Consider the following 26,127-nt stretch of genomic DNA (forward strand, 5'->3'; position numbering starts at 1 on the left):
TACTAATGTCTCAAAATGATGGTTCTGTGCAAGATTACTGACTAACATTCTAAAGCCATATTTATGCAAATATAATCTTTAATTTATTACTGGATCTCCTTTTTGTAATATTGATTGGGTGATATACAATGAATTTTCAAGAAGCTCAAGTTGATCTCTATCTGATTTCCCATTTATTTCAATTATAAGCTTTAATATATTCTAATTAGTTGTAGTTTTCCTAATAGGATATCATGGCCGATACCACTGATGGGATAGATTTGAATGAGCTCGGGTTAAATGGAGAACGTGGTGGTCTAACACAAGAGAATGATAGCCAACAACTTGAAAATGAATATGATTTGGTAACACAAGATGTTCAAGAATTGGCAATGAGTCCAAAGTCTCAAGATGGACAAGAATTAGCAAAAAACCCATTTGTTGGTATGGAGTTTGAGGATGAGGAGGAAGCATTTCGATATTACTTGGATTATGCAAAGTCCAGAGGTTTTGGGGTAAGAAAGGGTCACGTGTATCGTTCATCTCGTTCTCAATTAATTACATGTCGACACTTTGTTTGTGATAAAGAAGGAGCCAAGTTGGTAGACAAAAGGCAACTGGGAAAAATTGTTCAAAGGCGTAGAGATACAAGGACAAATTGCCAAGCTCGGATGGTAGTGTCAAAAATGAAGAATGGGATATGGACAGTAAAGACCTTTGAAGATGTTCATAACCATCATTTACTAAGAACTCCCTCTAAGGTGATGAAGATGCGGTCTCACCGCCATATCAGTGTGACGTGTAGAAGTTTAATGGAGACATTGCATAAGAGTAGAGTGGGACCAAGCCAAATGTCTCGAATATTGAATGAAACACTTTCAAATACAGGGTCTGCATCTATTACCCCGAACGATTGTTCAAATCATTTGAGGGGAGTTCGAAGCAACAATATTGGGCAAGAATGCATGGCTATTGTTAAGTTTTTCAAGGAGAAAAAACTCAATGATGATTTTTTCTTTTTTGATATGGAGCTTGATGAGTTTGGTCAAACTAGATGTGTCTTTTGGGCAGATGGAAGATCTAGAGTTGCATATTCAGAATTTGGAGATGTCGTCATTTTTGATACTACTTATCAAACAAATAGATTTTGTTTCCCCTTTGCTCCTTTTGTTGGAGTCAACCATCATAAGCAGTCCATTTTATTTGGTTGTGCTCTCATGGCAGATGAAAAAGAAGAAAGTTTTTTATGGATATTTCAAACATGGCTGAAATGCATGCTAGGGAAACATCCACAAACAATTATTACAGATCAAGATTTGGCTATGGGGAATGCTATTGCACATGTTTTTCCAAATTCTGGTCATCGGCTTTGCTCTTTGCACATTGGGAGAAATTCAATGAAGTATTTAACAGATTTGAAGAGCAAAGATGGCTTTATGAGGGATTACACTAACTGGTTGCATCTTAGTGAATCGATTGAAGCATTCGAGGATAGATGGGGTGAACTTAAGGCAACATACAACATTGATGATAAACATTGGTTGAGTAGGATGTATGAAATTCGGAGCAAATGGGTTTCTCTATATTGGCAAGATACATTCACAGCAGGAATGACCACTACACAACGTAGTGAAAGTATCAACTCATTTTTTGATGGCTTTGTTAATGCACAAACCCCACTGGATGAGTTTGTTATGCAGTATGATAAGGCTTTGTTAGCTCGAAGAAATGTTGAAGAAAGTGAAGACTTCAAGACTTTGAATTCTATAGCTAACTTTTATACGGGTCATCCAATTGAGAGACATGCAGGAGAAGCATATACAAGAGCTGTGTTTGATACTTTCCAGGCAGAATTGCGAGAAAGTGATAGCATGCTTGCTGAACGGATTCGAGATGGGTCCGATAATGCTAAATATGCAATTTGCAATCATGTTGTCGTATTTGGAAAAAACTGTACTGAAGATGGGGAACCCTACGCAACGTGCTCGTGTAAGAAGTTTGAGAGAGAGGGTGTGTTGTGTTGCCACATATTGAAAATATTTAAAAAAAAGGAGGTGCCGAAGATTCCCAAAAAATATATTCTACGTCGTTGGAGTATGGATGCAAGGTATCAGTCAAGTGTTATGATGGTTGAGACCCACAACAATGCCTTTACACCATTGATGAAGTGGAGTGCACAAAATATGTGTTTCCGTATTGCACAGAGTATATCATCTCTAGACATGTATGAGAAAATTATGCCTAAGCTAAATGACATATTTGAAATGGTTACTGAAAAGTCAAATGCACCAGAGCATTCATTAAGCAACAAGCAAAATGAGGAAAATCAAGAGGTTATTGGTTCATGTTCTTTGCCTACCTTCTCATGTGATAATGATGTTTATGGGTCACACGTTAGTATTCTTGATCCAAAACCTGTCAAGAGCAAAGGGCGGCCAAGAGTAAATACAAGGATTAAATCCGGAATCGACCTTCAATTATCAGCCAAGAGGAAAAGGACTTGTAGTAGATGTGGGGAAAAGGGTCATTACATGACCACATGCACATCTGAAAAGGGTTATTTGTGAACGCATGGTTATTTGTTATGGTGTTTTTAGTTTACTTCTATTAATGGATGTTGAATTTGTACCCTTTTAATATGAAAATTTTCTTTTGTGTTTGGATCTATATATTTATCTGCGTCTTTAATTGATGTGCATTAGGAGATTTATTTGCTCTATTGAATTTATTTTTCATTCTATCTTATGGATTTTCATATGCATTGTATACTGATTCTCATTTGTCATATAGAGTAGCAGATTGGTTGCTTGAATTGGCCTCACAATGTTTGTAACAACTTCTATACTGATGAAGCATTGTCTCTTTTTTCCGGTTTCTGTGTACAAATTTCTTGCTAAGCATATCTCTTTTGTGCTCTTTAGGTACTGTTATGGGCTCGGGGTCAGCTTCGGTGCTGCTGCGGTAAGTTATTCTTTTCTTCAACATTCTTTCTTATTTTCACTTCATTCAATAGTTCACATTTTGATGGTTTTACTCATCTAAGCAAAACTTTGCTCAGTTCTATTTGTTTTACCCTGCTGGTGATTTCTCAAAATTTTTATGTTCTAGTTACAAGCATTCCAATTTTTCAATCTTTTGTCATCAGACATAAAACTAAGTTATGTTGACACCCAATTAGTTTATCTTGGTATTCCTAATGTGATATACATTAAAAATAATTAAGTTTGAGCATCATGTTCTTCTCTCAAATGTTTCTCATGTAAATCTATTGACATTTAAATTTTGTCTTCACTGTCAATGGCATGCTTGTTTTAAAAGCTCTTCAGTTCAAACTCTGTTTGGATAAATGTTAGTCCAACTTTGGTCAAAGTTGATTTGTAAGTTTCTTCTTTTTGACTCTTTTATCTTTGAGAATGTTTACTGAACCCCATGCCCAATGATATGTTTCTTTTAATTCTTAATTGGTTTTAAATATTAGGCTTCTGAACAAATTTTCAGTCAGTGTTGCAATGGAGGTTGTTCACTGATTTTTTTTTTTTTGCTGTGATTGGCTCTGTTTTAATTTGGATTGATTATTTTTGGACTTAATTGTTTGCAGGCTTGCAATGGATTCAGCTTAATCTGTGTTCCCCTCTATGACACACTAGGTAAACCATTTAAAGTCTCGGTGTTTTGTTTTAGTTAAAGTGGGAATATTTTTCTGAAAAGCTAGATAAATTGTTTGCCATTGTTTTTAATTATTATAACAGGATCAGAAGCTGTTGATTACAATATATAGATTGTTCAAATCGCTTTTGTTAAATCAAGAATGTAACATCTAATTTCACTAAACAGGTAAATGGCTAGGACAGAAGCTGGCGAAGGCCACCTGGGTTGGCTGCAAAACTAATTGATTTCAAAGCTGCAAATGGTGATGGCTGATGAATTATATTGATTTTTGAAAAGTAGCCAAAGTTTCGTATTTTTATAGCAACCGTGTACTTTCATGACTATTAATCATAGAAAACCAACAACAAATTCTTCCTTTTACTCAGGATTCTGGCATCTTATTTTTCAATAATCCTTTTGATTATGCAAGATCAATCAATACAGATCATTAAGATTTTGATAGCATCTGAAACTTTCATCTAGTTTTTTTATTTGTTAATAAACAGTTAACTATCCCTACTAAATAATCTAACAAGCAGAACATCATGCTTGTTGGCATTCCCTGTGGATTTCGACAACAGAAACTATGATATATGATACACAGATTATGTTATCATCATATAAACAAATTACGTGCGAACGCTTCCATGTAAACCAATGCGTAACCTGTTAATATACACAGGTTGTTGTTCTTGGGAATATTTTTCGCTTGTTTGCTTCTGCCTTATCCCCCCTGAAGGTGATCAAGATAATGGCTACAAACTAAACTACAACTTGCTCGATGCTGTCAATGCAAGCGGGACAATCTTCATATCACACACTATCTCGTGTTCTCTGCATTCTTAAACATCCGAATTCAATCATATCCGTTATGAGAAAAAGCAATGTAAATGCTCGATCATTGCTACTAATAAACATGTTCTATCGGACAAATTCATTCTTCGGTTTGTCGTTGGAGCACCGTTGATCGAAGAATCACATGTCAAAGCAAAGATGGAAGGTTTTTGTAGGACCGAGCCACCATTCTCTTAACCGATCATGTATGTTTTTACGTAAATCTTTCCAAAGATTCTTTTCACTAATCAAGGCGGTATCGACATTCATCATTTTATTACTTATTCATGCGTAGTCTCGCTGTGAAACATAAATGAAATTGTCTCTGAAGTTTGAGTTGGATTCACTCGCAAAACCAAGTGGAAAAACTTCCATTCAGAGAAGAAAAATAAAATTACCCAATAAGTTTTTGTATTTTATTTCATTCAGGCAACTGCAATCATGTCTTGATTCACAACATCTCATTAATTTATGGCAAAAATGTCGTGATTTTTAATAGCAAAAACCATCTTCACTGCCTCCTTCTTTATCTATATAACTTCCTGAAAACATGTTAGCACAAAAAATTAAACTCTCATACACACTAATCAGCCACTTTTCACAATTTCAACAAACCAAAAATTCTAAGATCGGTAAGAAATCATAGATACATATCTAAATAAAGGAAAAAGAAAAAATTAAATTTTAAATCTTTCGGTGAAATTTTGGAACCCTAGAAATTAATGGACTAAATCAAACTCGGAAATCTAGGACAATCGATGAAACTTAAATTTAAAACACCGAATCAAATATTCAAATGATCTCAAAATTAACATAATTTCTCCCAAATCAGTGCTTCGAGAAAGAAGAACAACAAACTGAAATCGGTTGATCTATAGAGAGATGGATCTAAACCTTGACACCGGAGAAGGCGTTGGCGTTGATGGAGACGACGGGGAGGCAGCGTTGGTGGAGAAGACGAGAGGCGGTGGTGGAGACAATGGGAGGCGTCGTTGATGGGTGGGTGCTGGTGGAGGCGCTGGTGGAGATGATGGTAGGCGCTCGCTGATGGGTGGGCGCTCGTGGAGGAGATGGAGACGACGGGGAGGCAGTGTCGGTGGAGAAGACGGCCGACGGTGGTGGAGACGATGGAGGCGTCGTTGATGGGTGGGCGCCGTGGAGGAAATGGATCGGGCCCTCGTAGGGCGCTGGTGGAGGAGAGGAGACGACGATGAGGCAAAGTGTCGTTGATGGGTGAGCTCGGTGGAGGAAATGGATCGATCCCCTAGGGAATGTGTTATTGTAATGGGTTTTTCTGGGAACCGTTGGATCATTTGATCCAACGGTCCCTAGGGACATCCCCAGATATGGATTCTGGGGACGTCCCTAGGAGATGTAACCCCTATATATATATATATAACAATAATAGATTTTTCTAATTCTTTTGTAAAATATTATTACTGGTAATGTGAGCTGAAATAAAACATTAATTTCCCAACATAAGCGAAATTCTTTACTCATCTTATAATTAAACCTTCATTATTTTAGAATTCAGACAAAATTCTTCATTAATCATTACAACTTTTAGGTTTTCAAATTTGATTTATATGCTATAATCTCAATTTGATATAACAATAAAATGCGACAACGAAGTCTTTGCTTTTTGAAAAAACTTAATTTTTGAAAAAACTTAATTTTAAAAAATATTGAGTACAAATATATTTTTTAATATGTAGAATATTCTTTTATTTTTAAAATATATCTAAAAGAAATTTGTTTTTTTTTTAATTTTTTTACAAAGAGACCATTACGATTCGTGTGAGCTCTTTTACAACCAGCAATTTTGTGCAGAATAGATAATGATAAAACCGAAACAAATTCATTTGCATTGGAAGAAAAAGTAAAATGATAATTTTATAAAAAGTAAATAAAGAGATTCTATAAGTTGAAAGAATATTTTGAATAAGCTGAAACTTAAATGGGACATTAGATAATTTTTCTATAAAGAAAATAGGAAAATATTACTGTTATCAAAACTCTAAAAACAGTAATTAACAACATCTCTAAATGGTATCAAATTAAATGTTTAAACTTTGCACAATTGATAAAACACTAAAAAAATAAAATGTAACAGTAACACAATTACTGTTTTGAATGGAAGTAGGAGCACTAAAACATTAAAATAAATAAATAAATAAATCCAAATTCATGGTGATTGATCCATTGTAGTTCATTGAATTACCTTCACAAAAAAAAAGTAACAATAAAATAAAAAAAAGGCACTTTTGGTATTTTGATGAACATAAAGAAAAAAGAAGATAAAGATGTTTTTAAGTGATGGCAAATTGGAAATGGCAACACTGTCTGTTGGAATGTCAACTGAGCATCATGCTTTCTTGGATTAGAACCTTATAAAGTAATATTAGAGGTGGCCATGAAAGAGATGGATGGAATCTCAAGAGTGGAAATTTTAAAGAAAAAAAAAATCCATGCATATCCATTTACATATATATATATATATATATAAATCATGTTTATTTATATATCTTTGAAAAACCTTGTGTTTTTTCCTTTTGTTTTCAGTTGTTGTTAAATTAAAAGAATATAAATAAATAACAGTTATATAAGTATGATTTTAATAGCAGTATGGCAGGAAAAAAAACCTACAAAATAGTAAAATAAGTTTTCATATATCTTATATATACTTGATTAGAATTTGCTTCTAAACATACTAGAGTTTTGGGTTTATGGTTAATTCAAGTTTATATAATTAAGTATTAAGTTTAACATGGAGTACTTGACAACCAATTTGACCCATACCTTTAAATAACTTTATTTTTCTAAAATGTTTTATTAATTAACATTAAAAAATTATTAATAATAAGTATCCATCACTAACGAAAAGAAAATATATAAAAATATATATTAATTTATTTATTTTTATAAAAGCAATAAATATTGTTAGTCAAGGGACTCGAGAAAAAATTCTCCTTCCACAAATCTTTTAAAGGAATTATGTACATTACAATTTGAGAAACTCAAACTCGAGACTCCTAAATTGCCCCGGCTTTACAATATATTATTTTTTTTAAAAAAAATTAGGTATGCTAGAGTCTTTTATAATTTTAATTTTTTTTTTAAAACAGTGTTATATATTTATAAAAAAGGAAAATGCTTAAATGCCAAATTGAGACATAAATAGTGAGACATGAGAGAAGCATTATGTGATGAACATGAAGGTCCACAAAGTGGGGACCAAACATGACAACATTGACAAGATAAAGAGATAATTAACTAAGAACTCAAATCCATCCACCACTTGCTTCCTTCCTCTTTTCATCTCCCTTCTCATCTCCCTGTCTTTCATTCATGAATAACCCTAACCTTCTTCATCTTCTTCCTCCTTCCATGGATCATCAACAACTCAAAGAAGAAGACCAAGAAGAGAAGTCATCATCACTATCATCATCCAAGAATCAAAGTGAAGAAGATGAATCATGGTTAGACTTGTGCCTTGGAAAAAGTAGTACTGATAGTAGTACAAGTAGTATGACTAATATTATAAGTTCTTCTCCAAAGTCAAGTGGAAAACACAAGGTGTTCACATGCAACTTTTGCATGAGAACTTTCTTTAGCTCTCAAGCACTTGGAGGACATCAAAATGCTCACAAGAGAGAGAGAAGTGAAGCAAGAAGGTTCCATCAAGCTCAGAGATTTATCGAAAGCTCTTCGATCATGCCGTCTTTTCGGTCTCTTGGAGTTCAAGCTCACTCTATGATTTCCAAGGTTCATGGTGATCATAGAAGAGGAGATATGGTTGCAAGGTTTGATAAGATCATCATGAGTGGAGTTCATCATCCAAATAATAACAACACTTGTTTTGCTTTCGGTGATTTAGATTGTTTCAGTCATGACTTGAGATGGCAAAGGAGTTACAAGATTACTACTGGTTTTGATCATCAGCATGATCATGAGTTGCAGAAATCATCAAGATTCAATATCAATATTGATCTTGATCTAAGACTTTGATTATTGTTTACTATTAATTATTGCTATTATTATGTAATGAAGAAAAAGGTTTGTTAGTTGTTGTTGATTAGTGAGTTGAGTTGCAGTGTGATTGTGATCAATTGTATCAATTATGTTCAGAAATGAGAAAAAATTATTCAGTACTTTTTGTTCTTTTTAGAAATCATGTCATCTAGAAATTAAATTATAATATATTATTAATTGGAAAAGTTAATGATTGAGCTAAAACAATAGAAAACTTTTGTAGTTTCTTTCATAGTCATATAATTCTTCTCTCTTTGCATATGAAGATACAAATTATTACTATTTTAATTATGTAAGTGTATATTTTATAAGATCAATTTGTTACTATTAATTGCACTATATTGAAAATCATAAACACAAGAAATGGCTGGGCTAAGCTAAGATCAAGCCCATCCTAAATATAAACATTATGTTAAATTCTCCGGTTGGGCCCTACTTGTGCTCTATGGCCCATAAAATTCGAAACCGAAGAACATGTATTTAGGGCCGTGTGGATTTTTTATTTTTTATTTTTCTTTTATTTGGGTCTTGATCCACTAGTTTTTTAGAAGACACGGGTTCTAATTACCAATCAAGGGTGAGCGTTATAATAGACTAAATCTCTCATAGAAAGTATTTTTGTTTTTTACATACTTAAAGATTCAAATTTGAAACTAAATATTTAAATAATTTAGAGCTCTATCAGTTAGATCATCCCCAATTTTTTTTAATCGATAAATATTTAACTTACAAATAAATATTTTTAAGTCTAAAATTTCTTCTTATTTATATAAGGGGTTTTCTAACGGAGATAGGTATAAGATCAACCATTTATTCCCCAATTGATTATTCTCATCCTTGTCTCAATGTTATATTATATAAATTATAAATATGTACAATTAAAAGTATACTAATTAATTAATATTTATAAATATTATAATTATTTCACTTAAGATAATTGTAAGGTTGAGACGTTGGATAAGATGCCTTACCCCATTAGGTTTAGAAATAAGTTTGTGCGTGTATGCCATAAAATATAGATAATTCTGATAAATCAATTTCAGGGTTGAATTTACCATGTTGTTTATCATGTTATAAATTAATATATTTTAACAAAAACATTAATTATATATAATTGAATATATATATATATATATATATATATATATATATATATATGAGGACCACTGGACCAGTCTATCAAAGATTTCCATAGATAAAAATTCTACAAATGGCCATATATCAACTATTGGATTAGAAATTTAGAATCCAATGATTACACATCATCCATTAGTGTGAACAATATAATAAACATTAATTATCAACAGTAGATGTAACATTATGTTTTAACAGTTTAATGAACAATATTAAGTGATATGTATAATAAAAAAATAGAATGAACAGGGACTGCAACACAATCATTCGGTTATTGTCTGAACAGTAACCTGTTAATTACAATGATCATATGATGTAATTAACAATCATGGAACCTGATTTGCACCTCCGCGGGCAAAATTTTTTTAAAACCAAACAATCAACATATTCTTAGCTACTCTCTAAGAATAAGTACAACCCTCAGCATTGTTCTTTGTTATTGTTGCATGTGCTCTCTTTTCATCTTTTGTCTCAGTCTCTGTCTTTTATTTTCTCTCTCTTATTTTCTATTTTTTTACCGATGTTTACAAATATTCACAGAGAACTTATTGCCTTTATATATATATATATATATATATATATATATTGCCACTCAAAATGTTATTATGCATGTAGAGCTGATCACGGTCTCGGTTCGAACCGTGAACCAAAACCGAACCGCCACTGATTAGTAACCGAACTGTAGTCAGATAAGTGCTCGGTTTCCCAAACCGGAACCTTAACCCGAATCTTTAAGGTTCCGTTAAGTGTCTTATGCAAAGTCGAAAACCTGAACTCGACCGACCGAACCGAACCACGGCTCCGGGTTCTATTTTTATTTTTTTAAATAAAATATATATATAATATAATTTTTTTATATTTTTAATTAATTTGGATTAAATTATTTAGAATCGAACCGAACCGAACCATATCGGAACCGAATCGAGAACCGAACTTATGACTATGGTTCGTTCCTGGTTCTATATTATAAAAACCGAACCTAGGTTTTGAAACCGAACCCGAACCGAACCGAACCGTGGTCAGGTTGCATGTGATTTTCATTGGCAACACACAGAGAGGAAAAGGCTTGAATGTGATTTTCATTAGCAACACACAGGAAAGTGCTTGGAAAGCTCATGAACATGATCTTTCCACAAGAATATATTCATATTCAATAACTTCATCATATTTCTTTGAACTTAACTCTTCGCAATAAGACATTTACTTTTTATGGGCACTCTTTCTAGGAACCCAAGTTTTAATGGAATCTAACTCTTTTCCATGCCTACTCCCTGAACTTTTGATAGATGGGAGCTTTTTCTTTGCAAAGATAATTGTTAAAGTATATATAGTGTCAAAAAATATATATTAATCAAATTATATATATGCACACACAAAATAAAGCAACTCATGCACATTGGAAACATACACATTTACCAAATTAATATATCAACACATCGTATTCTCACTTGATAAGAGTTGAGCTTCAAACCTGCGTCCTCAACAAAGATATATATTGTTTTATAAGTGCTTATTCATTTGTATAATTATATTATTAATTCTACTAATCAATTTTTTATAATTAAATTAAAAAAAGAATGTGCTTATATATACATATTATATATAAGTATGATTGATCGTCATACATACTATATGTGATGGAAATATATTGCACTTATAGTGTGTTTGGATTAGGGTAATCATTACTAAGGAATGGGAATAGACACAAATTTTGAGGTTAACACTCATTTAGATATACAAAGGAATGAGAATGGAATTCTAAGTGGAGGGAATTGAAGGATAATTTCCATTACCCTAAATTTGAAAATAATGGAGAGGAATGGAAGGGATTTGACATATCTACCATTTTCCCAATTTTATAATAATAATAATAATAATAATAATAATAATATTATTATTATTATTATTATTATTATTATTATTATGAACTATTTAACATAAATATTTAATTATAATCATTAAAAGAAATAGTAATATCTAAATTATTTCGAAATGCAGTACTTTCATTTTTTTTATTTAAAAAAAACAATACATCAAAATATTTAATTATTATTAATTTAATTTATAATAATTAATTATACTAAAAGTGAATTATTTAATTAATATTTGGTAATAATTTAAGTAAATAAGATATATTAAATATTTCACAAATTAAAAAAATTGTCATAAATAATATTTTCAAAATTATTTATTTACACTAAGAGCAAAATAATAGTTTTATCGTATTTTTTTCTTTACTTTTTTCTCACTCCCAATGAATTTTATTTCAACCAAAGATTATTTTTATTCCCATTACTATTCTTTCCCTTTCATTTCTATTCCTATTCCACATTCCAAACGCACACAAAGTTATAATGAGAGGAAAAAATAGATTTGACGAGTGTTATTGAGAAATGAAAAGGTTCATGGCATTAAATAAACTAGAATTTATTATGTAATCAATTTATATGGCATTTTAATTTATAAAACCAAGGTCCACATCCTTGAGTTGCGTCTTATCCACGCTTTGCTTAAATTCTTCCCAACACCACCACCACTCTATTAATTATTGTCAAAACTAGACCAATAATTATCCTCATTAATTATAAATATGGGGAAAAAATCAAATTTGATCATAATACATAAATCAAAGAAAAGTCCAACATCACTAATAATAATAATAATAATAATAATAATTATTATTATTATTATTATTTATTTATTTATTTCTAAACTCTTGCCTATTGTAACCAAACATTAGTTTAAAAAAAACCACTCTCAATTCATGAATAACAATCCAAGTTATCATGATAAAATAATTAATGATTATTAATGAGTTAAGAAATTTATCTAATTAAACCATATAGGTTCCAACTTATCTAAGTAAAACACAAACATTGTATACATGTACTGCCACCTCCAACCTTAATTAGCCAAACACAAAACAAATGATAAACAAAGAAAACGACATGCATGCATCACATATATATAATCAATCAAAACAATTCACTGATCCAAAAACTCTATAAAAAAAAAAAAATTTAAAAACAAGAAAGATGTGATAAACTCATGAGTTACATTCAATCCCAAGATCGACCATAGTTAAACAAACATTTGCACGTGTGGTTAAAGATGTCGAAGAAGAAAATGACAAGAATGACCCCAATGTTGGGTTGGCAGGAGCCATGAAGGTCCCTCTTATAACCCCACAAATTAAAGGCACACTTAAGTGTGTGAGCCAATAATAATCCTATTAATTTCATCTCACTGTCTTATATGGACGGTTGGTTGGTCATTCAAACCAAAGTCTCTCACACGTCCGTTTCTTTGCTACGTGTGCATGAGAAACACATGCATGCACGTGCATGAACAGACCAAAACGCATCAACAGTTCAGTCAAATAAACTCGTGCGCACTTAATTAGCCAACTTTACTCGTTAAACAAATATCAACGTTGACCGTTTGTCAACGTTGAAATGAACTTTTTATAAATATTACTCGTATGAAGTCTAAAACGAAAAAGACGAGTTTTTTTTTTTTTACTTTTTCTTATCATTATAAATATTTTTATTTTAATTTTTAAAAGCAAAACATAAGAGATGAAATATTTACTAGTCAAACCACTTATGATCTATTAGACTATTAGCACATGATCCTGTTTAACAAGAAGATTCAAACCTTAGCTCAAGTAGAATGAGAGTACAAATATATTGAGATATTAATTTGTATGAGATAAAATAATTACACGGGTGATCATATTTTTTTGTCCATTAGACTACATATTAGCATAAAATCCTCTATGTAGAGTGTTTGTGTCCCGACGAAGAGGAAGATTGAAATTTCAACTCAGATATAATGAAAGTATAAATCATTGGGGTATTAATTATACATCTGTAAATTCTCTAACATATGTCTTGTGCATATTTTATTAAATAAAAAAATAATTACATGTATTTTATTAAAGGTTGTTAACTACTTGAATTTATGTATCTTTATATCATTATTAAAAAGAAAACAAAAGAAGACCACTAGAAAAGATATCTTTAGAGAAAGAAATGCCTTTTTCTCTCTTTTATTAGAGTGAAGAGGATAGTGACTTGTTTTTCCTCTTTTCATAAAGATGTTGGATATAATTAAAAGCTATGATTCAAATACATTGAACTTGAGAAATTTGGAAGCACTATAAGAGAGAAAGAGAGGTAGAGAAGAAACTAGGGGCTATGGTTTTTTTGGGAATTACAATTGGAGAAGTATTTTATATATTGAAGATTTGGAAAACATATTATCAACTTTTTGACATGTTTGCACATATTTATCTCTTGGCTTGACTTTAAATAGAAAACTTGAGTTCGAGTCAAACTCAAACTTTTTTTTTAAAAAAAGAAAATATATTAATAACTGAACTAAATGATATCCTATTTAATATAATGTAAATAGAAAATAATCCATTAAAATATAGTGAGGAAATATTGTATAATATTGACATTAATTATTAGTTATAATCTTGAATGTCTAATATATATATATATATATATATATATATATATATATATATATATCTGATTTGGAATCTTTATTACCATAAGCACGAATTACTTGTTTTTAAAATGAGTTTGATTCAAGTCAGTTGTAAACGTGTAAGTTCATTTGAGAAACTAAATATTATTTAACTCATTAATCAATCACATTGATTGATATATATTTTTTCATTATTTTTAAAATCTCAAAGTTTCCTCGGCCATTGGTTTATACTTTATAAGGTATTTCTTTCACATCAACTTAATTTGTCAATGGAATTGAAGCACATTTTACACAAGAATTAATAACAAATTTTGCTTTAAAATGGATTTATAATATATCTTGTTCCCCTTTTTGTCAAAAGTTACATCCATTTTCTTGCAAAGTTTATTTTTATTTTTTTTAATAAAATGGATGAATCATGCACAAATTTATTTGAAAGCCAAACAAGAGCGGTTCTTGCAAAATTTTATTATATATATCATGTATTCTAATTTATAAATTATTCTTTTTAAAAAATTGCAAAATTCTTCTATAATAATATATTTCCCTACATTTTTAAAACTAGGTAATTAAAGATTATCTCACATGCTAAAAATTTTCAACCAATTGAACCACAAAAATGATAAGATATCTCATTAATATTTTACTTTCTAACGTGTTGCACATGTCTTGCTCCTTCAATTCTAAATAAAATAAATAAATAAATTGGACACATGAAAAGTTGCCAATAATTACTTATTAGAATTTTTTGTTTAATTATTGTATTTTTTTATATTCCAATCTTTATCTAGAATAGTGTGATTGATCACATGTTTATCCACACTATCCACCATAAACTACATCCATTAAAACCAATTTAAAAATAATAAAAATAATAAAAAAGAAATCGTATGCTAAGTCAACAGTCATACGAAAGAAAAAAAAAACTTTTGATAATTACAAGTAAAAAAAAACTTATTCAAGCACAAACATGTCAAAATAATAATAATAAGAATAATAATAATAAGAAGAAGAAGAAGATAAACAAATTAAAAGTTCATTGACTGAGAGTTGAGTGCAAGAAATATATTCTATGCAAATATATATAAAAATCAGGACTCCACAACTTGACCATAATTTATATAACATAATATAATAGAAAGATACTAATTATAATATTATTGGTTGCCATGCTTGACTCTAATGATCAAAACAACTTGAAAAAAAATAAAATAAATTAGCTATCCATCTCTTCATCACTTTCATACACACACACACACACACACATATAATTAGAGTTTGCAATGCTTGACCATTTCAAGGAAAATCAAATTGGAAAAGTTAGCTAGCCATGTTTCAATGAACCTAATGCATTACTTTGGAACACAAATTATCTTATATTGTCCCTTGTTCATCCAACAAATCAAAAGAAAATTCTTTCTCTTGTCGAGTTTGAAATGTTTGACGATATTGTTCATGATCAGAAGGAATTCATGTTTTAATTTCATATGTTATATATGCTTTGTAGGATATATACTATATATCAAAGTACTTGATATATATTATATTGTTGTTTGTTCATAGTTATACCTTAGACTCACATTATTCTAATCTAAAATTGTAAAGAATATAAATGTTTCGTCTTATACTAAAACGAAGGTTTGAATAATATATATATATATATATATATATATATATATTACAAAAAAATAATAATAATCCAAATTCCTTTGGGACCACATTTTGGTCTCAATTAATTGTTTGCAATCTCCTCTTCATATCATGTCTCGATCCCATCTTTTCTTTGTTTGAAGTTGTTGTCCAAAGTCAAAATATATTTTTTAATATATATATATATATATTCAATATTATCAACATAAAAGAAGAGTCAAAGATTAATACGTAATTCTCTCCGACACGTACTATAGTTTCAATCCTTCAAGTTACCATCTTGTTTATTCAACATCATCTTATTTCTTCACCAAAAGTCTTCAACCACACCTTCCAAATATTGATTTATATTTATATCTAATGTTTTCCACCATCTTTGACTTTTTATACGCATATTGCTCAAACAATAAGAAAGTGACCATTTTCATTTAAATAGAAATTATAAAAATAATAAAAATAATTTCGATCTCTTCGTCCACTATCAAAATGCAGCTTTGGTTGTATTTTCATTTGTACTTTGTTGCTTCCAGTTTGCTCTTTTTTAATAAATTTGTGGTTTATCCACTTTATTAAAAAAAAAATACAGCTTTGACTTCATGAGCTTCTCTTGCCTCCTATATTAGCAATAATACGAAGATCACCATAGATCTTGTTGAAGGCACATATTTGAATCTCATTATAGTACTTTTACTATGATAAGTGATTGATCTCTCCTGCTAATCATCCTCTAGGAACCTCTTTCTTTTTTTTTTTTTTTTGTTATTGTTGTTCATCTGTCACCTAATCATTTCTATTGGTTGAATCCCGATCTTACAATACTCTATTTCACTCCTGTACTACAACAAAATTTTGCATCTTCCTACAATAATTTATTACTCCTTCCATTCCTTTTTATCTGTCACAAATCTATGTTTTTTTTATTGTTTATTTTTATCTGTCATTTTTCTAACATCAAGAAATATTTATTATTTTTTTTTCAAAATTACACTTAACACTTTATTCAACTCTTTTGTTGGAATTAAATATAAGAAAGAAATTTGAAATTATAAATTGAGGGTAATTTTAGAAATATAATTAATTTTTTATAAAATTCTGTAAAGTAACTAAGTTTCTTGAAACGTGAGATTCGGTTAACTACGACAGATTAAAAAGAACAGAGGGAGTAATTTTTAGAATTATTTTCCTTCAAATATTATTCTTTAATTTAATAAAAAGCGATAATAATAATAATAATAATAATAATAAGTAAATATCAATAGGCCCTCATGTTTAATTAGTTTTTTTCTACAAATATTGTTTAAAATTTTAGTAAACTTAATCTATAAAACTCTAGGCCCCCATGTTTAGGCTTTTTTTTTATATATATAAATATATATATATATATATAATTACAAGAAAAAATAAAAAGAAAAAGAAAAATTTTAGTCCAATAACAACAAGAGAGTATTAAGACAAACAAAATCCGAATTGCTCACATAATATTATCAGCCGTCCGGCTACCGGCCGTACTTGCTGCTCCGCGGGCGACCGCTCACAATCGTGGACCAACACCAACCTCTCATCTTCTCCCCCGGTTTCACCACGTGGCCACAACTATCATGTACAAAATACAAATACCTGGCATTGTCCTCGTTGTCTCCCAACCGTAGGCCCCACATGTCATCTCATTGCCCTACATTGTCTTCCTATGGGTCCCACCCTTGTCCACGTCCTTCCCCGACAACCTCCTAACCATCTCTTGTCCACGTCACTTATCTTTTTCTCCCGTGTGGTCCCCACCCTCTTCCCCCCCTACTCCCCCCCTATATATACCCCTACTCCCCCCACCATCTTCTTCATCCAAGTTCTTCTCTTCTTCTTCTTCTTCTCTTTTAAAACTTAGATTCTCAATTTCTTCCTCTTGATATCATTGTGAGAATTGTCATGAAAATGAGTCTTCAAAGTGTGAAAGTGCAGAAGCTTGGGCCAGCAGAGTGCGAGAAAGACGCGGAGAAACTGAAATTCATCGATGAAATGACGATGAAAGCTGATGAGGTACAAGCCAATGTTTTGAAGGAGATTCTGCGCCGGAATGCCGAGACTGAGTATCTAAAACGATATGATCTTGGTGATGCTACTGACCGCAAAACCTTCAAATCCATGCTTCCTGTTGTTACTTACGAAGACCTTCAGCCGGAGATTCAGCGTATTGCTAATGGTGATCGCTCCGCCATTCTTTCGGCTCATCCTATCTCTGAGTTTCTCACTAGGTATTCAAAATTTGCCCAAATTTTTTTGTTCTATAAAATCTTTATTTTATATTGTTGAATTAATGTATCCAACTTTTTTTTTTATACATATATAGTTCGGGAACATCGGCCGGAGAAAGGAAACTAATGCCGACGATTAAAGAAGAGCTCGATCGACGCCAATTACTCTACAGTCTTCTTACCCCGGTCATGAACTTGTGAGTACTATACATAAATCTATATATATAGATATAATTCTTTAAATTCTCATAATTAAGCTATTGATTGATGATCATAGTTACTAAAAATACGAAAAATTCAGGTATGTGAAGGGGTTGGACAAAGGGAAAGGATTATACTTCCTCTTCGTGAAATCAGAGACAAAAACACCGGGAGGATTGACGGCGAGGCCGGTGTTGACAAGCTACTACAAAAGTGATCACTTCAAGACCAGGCCATTTGATCCATACAATGTCTACACAAGTCCAACTGCTGCCATTCTTTGTGCTGATGCTTACCAAAGCATGTATGCACAAATGCTTTGTGGTCTTTACCAAAGGCAAGAGGTTCTTCGTGTCGGAGCCGTTTTCGCTTCCGGCCTCCTCCGTGCCATCCGCTTCCTCCAAATTCACTGGTCTCAGCTCTCGCACGATATCGCCACCGGAACTCTCAACAAAAACATCACCGATCAATCTGTTCGAGCGTCACTCACCTACATCCTCCGGCCTGATCCGGAGCTCGCTCAATTCATCGCTGCTGAATGTTCAGGAGGTGAATGGGCTAAAATTATACCGAGAATATGGCCAAATACTAAGTATCTAGACGTTATCGTCACCGGAGCAATGGCACAGTACATTCCGACACTCGAGTACTACAGCGGCGGATTACCGATGGCGTGCACGATGTATGCATCGTCGGAATGCTACTTTGGGCTTAATCTCCGGCCAATGTGTCCTCCCTCCGAGGTCTCCTACACCATCATGCCCAACATGGCCTACTTCGAGTTCCTCCCCCACAACCCGGACTCCACTGAGTCAACTCATCCGAGTCAACTCGTTGACCTCACCGGAGTTCAGCTCGGCAAAGAATACGAGCTCGTCATCACCACCTACGCCGGTCTTTACCGGTACCGAGTTGGTGATATTCTCCGTGTCACTGGCTTCCATAACTCAGCTCCACAATTCCGCTTTGTTCGTCGTAAAAACGTACTACTAAGCATCGAGTCGGATAAAACCGATGAAGCTGAGCTTCAACATGCGGTATCGCAGGCCTCGAAGCTTCTGCTACCTTACAACACTAGCATAATTGAGTATACAAGTTATGCCGATACGAAGACAATCCCCGGACATTATGTAATTTATTGGGAGCTTTTGAAGAAAGACGCGGCGGCCGGACCGAGTGACCGAGTTTTGGACAAGTGTTGCTTGGAGATGGAAGAGGCATTGAACTCAGTTTACAGGCAAAGTAGGGTTGCAGATGGATCCATAGGTCCATTGGAGATTAGGGTTGTGAGGTCAGGGACATTTGAGGAGCTCATGGATTATGCAATCTCTAGAGGAGCTTCAATTAACCAATACAAAGTGCCAAGATGTGTGAGTTTCCCACCGATTCTTGAGTTACTTGACTCACGAGTTGAGTCAACTCACTTTAGCCCTTCTTGCCCTAAGTGGGCTCCACATAAGGTTGATGACAAGGTGGGCCCTCAGTGATAATGATGAGCTTGAATAAATTCAATGATCATATATAAAAATCTGTAATAATTTGTTGTTGTTGTTATTGTTATTGTTCATGTTGTTGTCCTTGTTACACTATAATGCTTTCTTTTAAGGTAATTAAATGATATATGCATTAATTTTGTTTTTATATTTTTATCTTAAATAAAAGAACAAAGATTCAATTCCCTTTCTCAATAATTAGTTGATAGATAGGAATCTGCCTAGTTATATGTGAAGGCATTGAGGTGTGTGTGCCAATTATTAGTATTCCAAGAAATGCAAAATATTATTAATGTTAAAAACAACAAAGTCTTTGAGAAAACAGTTCAACATCACAATCAAAATATATAACAAACTAAAAAAAGGATTTGATGCTAATCAATGGCTCAAGAAAATGTGATCAAATTGAAGAAATTAAAAAGTCATTGGGGGGAGGTGGTGTATGCATGACATCTTTTTTTGTTTACTTGTATGAAATGGAATTAATTAATGCTTGAGAAAAAAATTTTAAAAAAAATGGACATTGACTTGAATGCCACAAAATTGTATTTTTCTTGTTTACTTAAAATTGGAAATTAGGAAATTGGAAATCAATGAGTGGGATTAGGTTGTGTTTTGTTTGGTTGTGAGACCAAATTTTCAAAACCGTACTTGTTTTTATTAGATTTTCTAAAGTTTTCAACTGTTTGTTAGAGTTCTAAGTCGGCAAGAAACACTAAAGAATACCAAATTGAATTTGAAAAACTTCTTTTATTTATATTAATTAATAAAGTCTAAATAAATATCTTGTGAGCTTGCTATTTAAAAGTTATCTATATATATATATATATAGATAAAGTCAATGTTTCATTCCAATCAAATGTATAAAAAAATGTGTTAATCTACTTTCTAGAATGAACGATGAGAGAATATCAAAGCTAATTTAACTTTTGCTATTAATTAGTTATTATTATTTAAAATTTTTAAAAAGAATCAATTCAAAACTTATTTTTAACCATTTATATTCTAATCAATCATCAAATTTTATTCATAAAATATAAACTCTTAACTTTAAAATCTCAAAAGCCATATCAATTAACTTTTATACCGGTCGGTGACTATAATTGACTTAATCAAAACCGAGTGATGTAAAAGACCTCCAAAAAAAGGCTAAGAAGCAATAGTGGAGTCCAATTGATAAAGGTCAATGGTCAACGGTCAATGGTAAACGGTCAAAGAACAAAAAGTTATATGTGCATGTGAAATTTACATAACCGCGGATTAGGCACCACCAAGTGATTGGAATTTGGAGTCAAGATGGCTTGACACAAACTAACCCACTTTAGTGCACCAACTATTGGAGCATGTGGCGAATCCTTGTCTTTGTTCCACAATCATTTGTCCTTTTGACTTATTTGAGACATTTTTCCTTTTTCTTTTTATCTTTTTAAGATAAATATGTAAAATAATTTACATTTATTTTTAAAAAATAAATGCTTGTCAAAAAATTAATAACCAGTCACACTGAACTCACTGTAAAAGGTGTTAAGAGTGAGAAGTTTAAGTCTGGTGATGGGTTTTTGGTTGTCGATACGAGTTTGCAACTCAAATATTATGTTATTGAATAAGAGACGTATGGACTGAATGATCAATTCTTGACCCTGCATATATTAGGAATGCATTTATCACATTTATAAAATAAATAAATAAATAAATAAGTGAGGTATTCTCAATTTGATATAAATCATTTATTTATTTAAAATTGTGTGTGTGTTTTTTACAGTAAAATATGAAAATAATTAAAAGATTTTAAATAGTTTATTTACTTAACCATCATATTGTCATTCTTTAACCTAGCACAAGAAAACATATTTTTTTTAATTTACCTTCTTCTTTTTCTTTTTTACTTTCTTCTTTATCGTTTTTTTTTGACCCATTTAGAACATTGAATCTTATTTTTACCTTCTATAAACTTCTTATCAGCACAAAATAATTGACTTATGTTTGGTATGTTCATATTATTTGAGAAATTTTACTATCCTACACATCACTTATATTTGGTTCTTTAAAAAAAAAATGATATGAATTAGAATAATTTTAATAATAAAGAATCCAAAATGAGTTTATTACGAGTACATTAACATGATTTTTTCGTAATATTTTATTGATGGGCTTGGGTGTTCATGGTTTCTTGGGCTTGAAAAGGCCCATAATTGTATCCGTAGCCCAAGCACCAAAACTCATTGGAGTAATATCTTTATATAAATATTTAGCTTTTTATATCAAGTATTTATTTTCATATCAACCGCCTCTTAACTCAATGTTGATGGGTCTCTCTTATAGAATGTTCATTTAAGAGAGCACTTAAAGATCAAACTCCAAAGGTCATGCGAGACGAAAGCACAGGTATTTGTTGAGCTTGGTTTACACCTGTGCATTTCTTTGATTTTTCTTAAACAGAGAGCACTTGTTCTTTTCACCTATTCGTCAAACAAATATATATTTTTTTAATATATTTATTTATACAATTATTATATTTATATTTTTAGCAAATATATTAAGGGAAATAAAAATTTCCTTTTTAATGTAAAAATTTTCAATTTCACTAATAGCACATATATATATATATATATATATAGAAATATAAGCAAAGCTAAATTTTACAAGGTACTACTATTCAAGGAAAATGGAGTAAATTATAATTGTAAAAATTTGGAGGGTTAATATGTAACTGAAAATTTCCAGAGGAGTAAATATGCAAACAAGCCCTTCCTTTTATTAGTTTTAGTTCGAGTGGGCTTTGGAGTTGTCCCCTTTTCTGTTGTTCTCCGAGCTCTGTATGTTTTTTTTAAGGGAGGCTTCGAGGATTCGAGTTCCCAAATCTCCAGCAGCGTTCGCCGGGGGCGGCGAACCCCAAAGCCCTAATTCACTTGATCCCTAGTGATTCTTTGGAGTCGCGGTTGCCATGAATGTGCCGATTATTGGTGAGTTTCGTGTATTTTCTTCTTTTTTTGTTTTTTGTGTTGATTTAATGATCTGGTTTTGTGTTTTGAGGTGAAAGTTTAGGTTTTGATGAGGGTTTTGTTGTAAAGGTGGGAATTTGGATGTTGGTTTTGTTGGGTTTGCTGAAATTTTTGGTTTTCTTGATTTTGGGGATGAAGATCCGTTGCAGGGTGACTTCCCGGAGGTCATTGAGGAGTTTTTGCAGCATGGGAACATGAAATGCATAGCTTTTAATCGCCGCGGAACTCTTCTTGCAGGTAAAGTTTTTGATTTTAGGATGAACTTGAAGTATGATGCCATTGTAAATATAATGCGGCAGTTTGTTGTTCTTTTGATTGGTTTGTTGCTTTTGAAAAAATGTGTTTTTTTAGTATCCCCATTCTGGGCATAATCTCATTGTGATTCGTTTGGAGGGGTTTCGAAAGGAAGCGCGCAATCTTGGTGTTTGCTGCTTTATTTTTGGATGAAAGAGAATTAAAATTTAACCTGGAGTTTGTTGCGTTGGTTTATGTTTTTTTTTTTTTCTTTTAGTTTATAACTTTAGAATAGTGGAATATCAGTGCAAAAATCCATTTGATTCGGTGAAGACCTCTTAATGCTGTTCAAAGTATTGCTTGAACTAATGTTTTTTGAGTGTAAGATAATTTGGGAACATGATATTATGCAGAGCTTAAGAATCTGGTTATGGCTGGTTTTGTTTGAAATCAATTGAAATTTGAAAGAATCAAAGATATTGTTGATGAAGTCTGATGTTCCCTGCAAAGTTCTCTTCTTCTATTTCATGCATATCTTCAGATTCTCTTACTTTGCGGAGTATGAAGTAGCTTAATGCCTTTATAGGCCGTTTTTGGTCATTCTGTTTTCATATTACTACCTATCTACCTATAGGTTGTTCTTGCATCCAAACTGGATCATTGCCATTGATCCATCATCGCTATTCATTTTCTCTTGGTGTTGCAAGTTTCTCCTTCTGTGAAGTCAATGTATTAAGAGTTTAAGCTTGTAGATGTTTTTGATGTTACTGCTCTCTATGGTGCTCAATGCATTATTGTTGCCTAATTATTGAGAAAAAAAATGTAGAATGCACCAAACAAATTAAGGCAAACCATTTCAAGTGAGTTAATTGTATTGTGCATTTTTGGGAAAAGAAAAAACTAAACTTGCGCTTTTAGATCTTGGTCTCTATTATTTAGTTTTTGTTCTTGATGTTAGTCAGTTGAGTGTTTAGCCACCATTTCTAGTTTGACAACTTTTAGTCATGCATAAACAGTAGATTTTGTGTTGTGTATTAGCTCTCACATATGCTCAAATCTTAGTGACAAGCTCTCACTCTTAATCTCGCACAACATAATTGGATATTAAGATCAAATGAGTAGTTTGCAGCAATTAAACCTGTTATCATAGTCATACTTATATTTCTTTGATTAAATATAATTTTATGGATTTATATTGTCCAATACCAGGCCTAACAAATACAGTTCTTGTGTGCAGTAGTGCACCTTTTTCATATCTTCTCATCCCATTTTGACTTCCAAAGTTCCATGTAAATCTCTGTATGTGCTATTTTACGCAATGGTTAAGCTTATTCTTTGATTGTGTTTATTTTATTCAGCTGGCTGTGTCGATGGAAGCTGTGTGATCTGGGATTTTGAAACTAGAGGAGTTGCGAAGGAACTTAGGGATAAAGATTGTGTTGCACCTATAACGAGTGTTTGTTGGTCCAAGTTTGGTCACCATATTCTTGCATCCGCCACTGATAAGTCCTTAACACTTTGGAGTGTTCTTAGTGGAGAGAAAATAGCCCGTGTAACTCTTCAGCAAACCACTCTTCTTGCTCGTCTTCATCCCGGGTCTTGTACTCCATCCGTTTGCTTGGCTTGCCCCCTCTCTTCTGCACCAATCCTTGTGGATTTAAACACGGGAAGTTCAACTGTTCTCCCGGTCACAATGTCTGATGTTGGAACTGGCACTACTCATCCAAGGAATAAATTTTCTGATGGCTCTCCACCTTTCACTCCCACAGCAGCGACTTTCAATAAATGCGGAGATCTTATATACGTGGGCAACTCCAAAGGTGAAATTCTCATAGTAGATTCAAAGAACATCCGAGTGCAAGCAATAATTCCTATTCCTGGAGGTTCTGTAATAAAGAATATCGTTTTTAGTAGGAATGGGCAATACTTGCTCACCAATTCAAATGATCGTGTCATCAGAGTTTATGAGAATCTCCTGTCCCAAAAGGGTGCAGCAAATGAGCTTGAAGAGATGAGCAATGCATCACCGGTTAATGAGTTTCAAGGGATTGAGAAGTTGAAGGCAGTTGGGTCCAAGTGTCTGATCCTTTTCCGGGAGTTTCAAGATGCCGTGACCAAGATGCAATGGAAAGCACCTTGCTTCAGTGGTGACGGCGAGTGGGTTGTTGGTGCTTCAGCTAACAAGGGAGAGCACAAACTCTACATCTGGGACAGGGTCGGACATCTAGTTAAAATCCTGGAAGGACCTAAGGAAGCTCTGACTGATCTTGCATGGCATCCCGTCCGCCCTTTGGTTGTTTCTGTTTCAGTGGCTGGCCTGGTTTATATATGGGCCAAAGACTACACCGAGAACTGGAGCGCATTTGCACCCGACTTCAAAGAACTCGAAGAGAATGAAGAGTACATTGAGAGGGAAGATGAATTTGATTTGGTTCCTGATACAGAGAAGGTAAAATTTAAAAAGTTTAGCTTTGAATTTATAATGAAAAATTACTTACATAAATCTGAATTGTTTTCATACAGGTAAAGGAGTCAGAAATCAATGAAGACGACGAGGTTGATATCATGACGGTTGAGAAGGATTCAACTTTCAGTGATTCAGAGGCTTCACAGGAAGAACTATGTTTTCTGCCAGCAATTCCTTCTCCAGATGTTCCCGAACAACAAGACAAGTATCCTGCAAGTCTGTCGAAGTTAGAGGAGAGCACTCATTCAGGCTCTCCGTTTTCGGTCGAAGCAGGTCAGAATGGACAGGCACATCCTGCTTCGAGCCCATTAGAAGGTAACTTCCTCGAGATCAATCGCAACATTAGCACCGTCTCATGCCTAAACTTAATAAAATGATCAATCATTTGTAGTAGTGGCGAACTCTGCAGCAGAAGACGCGGCGGTGAATACGGGTGTAAAGCGGAAGCGCAAGCCATCGGCGAAGGGGCTGGAGTTGGAGGCGGAGAAAGGACGGAAGCCGCCTTTGTCGAAGCTGATCAAATCCATGGGCAAACCTTCAAAGGCCAAAGTTAAACTAGAGAATGCTCAGGATGCTAATGACTCTGTACTTGATGATGCTGTTACTGATGAATACATATGAAACATTGTATTCCTAATATCAATTTAAATTTTCTCTACTTTTGCATGCTTTAAGTTGCTAGTGAATCATATCATTGATGTAAT

At 32.6% G+C, this 26,127-nt stretch overlaps 4 protein-coding genes across 6 annotated transcripts; all 4 read left to right on the plus strand.

Moving 5' to 3' along the window:
* The first annotated feature begins 233 nt into the window (after positions 1-233).
* On the plus strand, positions 234-2,546 carry LOC120250602 (protein FAR1-RELATED SEQUENCE 5-like). Its single transcript, XM_039259426.1, has one exon. The coding sequence runs from the start codon at positions 234-236 to the stop codon at positions 2,544-2,546; it is 2,313 nt and encodes a 770-aa protein (XP_039115360.1).
* Positions 2,547-7,764: 5,218 nt separating this feature from the next.
* Positions 7,765-8,592, plus strand: LOC120250215 (zinc finger protein 7-like). Its single transcript, XM_039259008.1, has one exon. It carries the CDS (start codon positions 7,810-7,812, stop codon positions 8,467-8,469), a length of 660 nt encoding a protein of 219 aa, XP_039114942.1. The 5' UTR covers positions 7,765-7,809; the 3' UTR covers positions 8,470-8,592.
* A 9,029-nt stretch (positions 8,593-17,621) lies between these two features.
* LOC120250703 (probable indole-3-acetic acid-amido synthetase GH3.1) lies at positions 17,622-19,868 on the plus strand. The gene is made up of 3 exons (XM_039259537.1): positions 17,622-18,026; positions 18,122-18,223; positions 18,328-19,868. The coding sequence occupies exons 1-3, from the start codon at positions 17,701-17,703 to the stop codon at positions 19,712-19,714; spliced, it is 1,815 nt and encodes a 604-aa protein (XP_039115471.1). The 5' UTR covers positions 17,622-17,700; the 3' UTR covers positions 19,715-19,868.
* Positions 19,869-22,503: 2,635 nt separating this feature from the next.
* On the plus strand, positions 22,504-26,097 carry LOC120250392 (protein RBL). Of its 3 annotated transcripts, none has more exons than XM_039259206.1 (5): positions 22,504-22,683; positions 22,861-22,959; positions 24,315-25,405; positions 25,480-25,738; positions 25,815-26,097. In XM_039259206.1, the coding sequence occupies exons 1-5, from the start codon at positions 22,665-22,667 to the stop codon at positions 26,042-26,044; spliced, it is 1,698 nt and encodes a 565-aa protein (XP_039115140.1). In that variant the 5' UTR covers positions 22,504-22,664; the 3' UTR covers positions 26,045-26,097. The 3 variants fall into 3 exon arrangements, with proteins under 3 accessions (XP_039115140.1, XP_039115141.1, XP_039115142.1); XM_039259207.1 differs by having other exon boundaries at positions 25,818-26,097; XM_039259208.1 differs by having other exon boundaries at positions 25,833-26,097.
* The last annotated feature ends 30 nt before the right edge of the window (positions 26,098-26,127 follow it).

The sequence above is a fragment of the Dioscorea cayenensis genome, chromosome 19, assembly GCF_009730915.1.
Source record: "Dioscorea cayenensis subsp. rotundata cultivar TDr96_F1 chromosome 19, TDr96_F1_v2_PseudoChromosome.rev07_lg8_w22 25.fasta, whole genome shotgun sequence".
NCBI lineage: Eukaryota > Viridiplantae > Streptophyta > Magnoliopsida > Dioscoreales > Dioscoreaceae > Dioscorea > Dioscorea cayenensis.

Excerpts from the sequence above, each read along its gene's own strand:
- LOC120250215 (XM_039259008.1), top strand. The coding sequence starts at position 7,810 with ATGAATAACCCTAACCTTCTTCATCTTCTTCCTCCTTCCATGGATCAT.
- LOC120250392 (XM_039259206.1), top strand. Across the intron at positions 25,406-25,479 it reads TGGTTCCTGATACAGAGAAG|GTAAAGGAGTCAGAAATCAA; the intron begins GTAAAATTTAAA and ends GTTTTCATACAG. Across the intron at positions 25,739-25,814 it reads TGCTTCGAGCCCATTAGAAG|TAGTGGCGAACTCTGCAGCA; the intron begins GTAACTTCCTCG and ends AATCATTTGTAG.
- LOC120250703 (XM_039259537.1), top strand. The coding sequence starts at position 17,701 with ATGAAAATGAGTCTTCAAAGTGTGAAAGTGCAGAAGCTTGGGCCAGCA. Across the intron at positions 18,027-18,121 it reads ATCTCTGAGTTTCTCACTAG|TTCGGGAACATCGGCCGGAG; the intron begins GTATTCAAAATT and ends ATACATATATAG. Across the intron at positions 18,224-18,327 it reads CTTACCCCGGTCATGAACTT|GTATGTGAAGGGGTTGGACA; the intron begins GTGAGTACTATA and ends CGAAAAATTCAG.
- LOC120250602 (XM_039259426.1), top strand. The coding sequence starts at position 234 with ATGGCCGATACCACTGATGGGATAGATTTGAATGAGCTCGGGTTAAAT.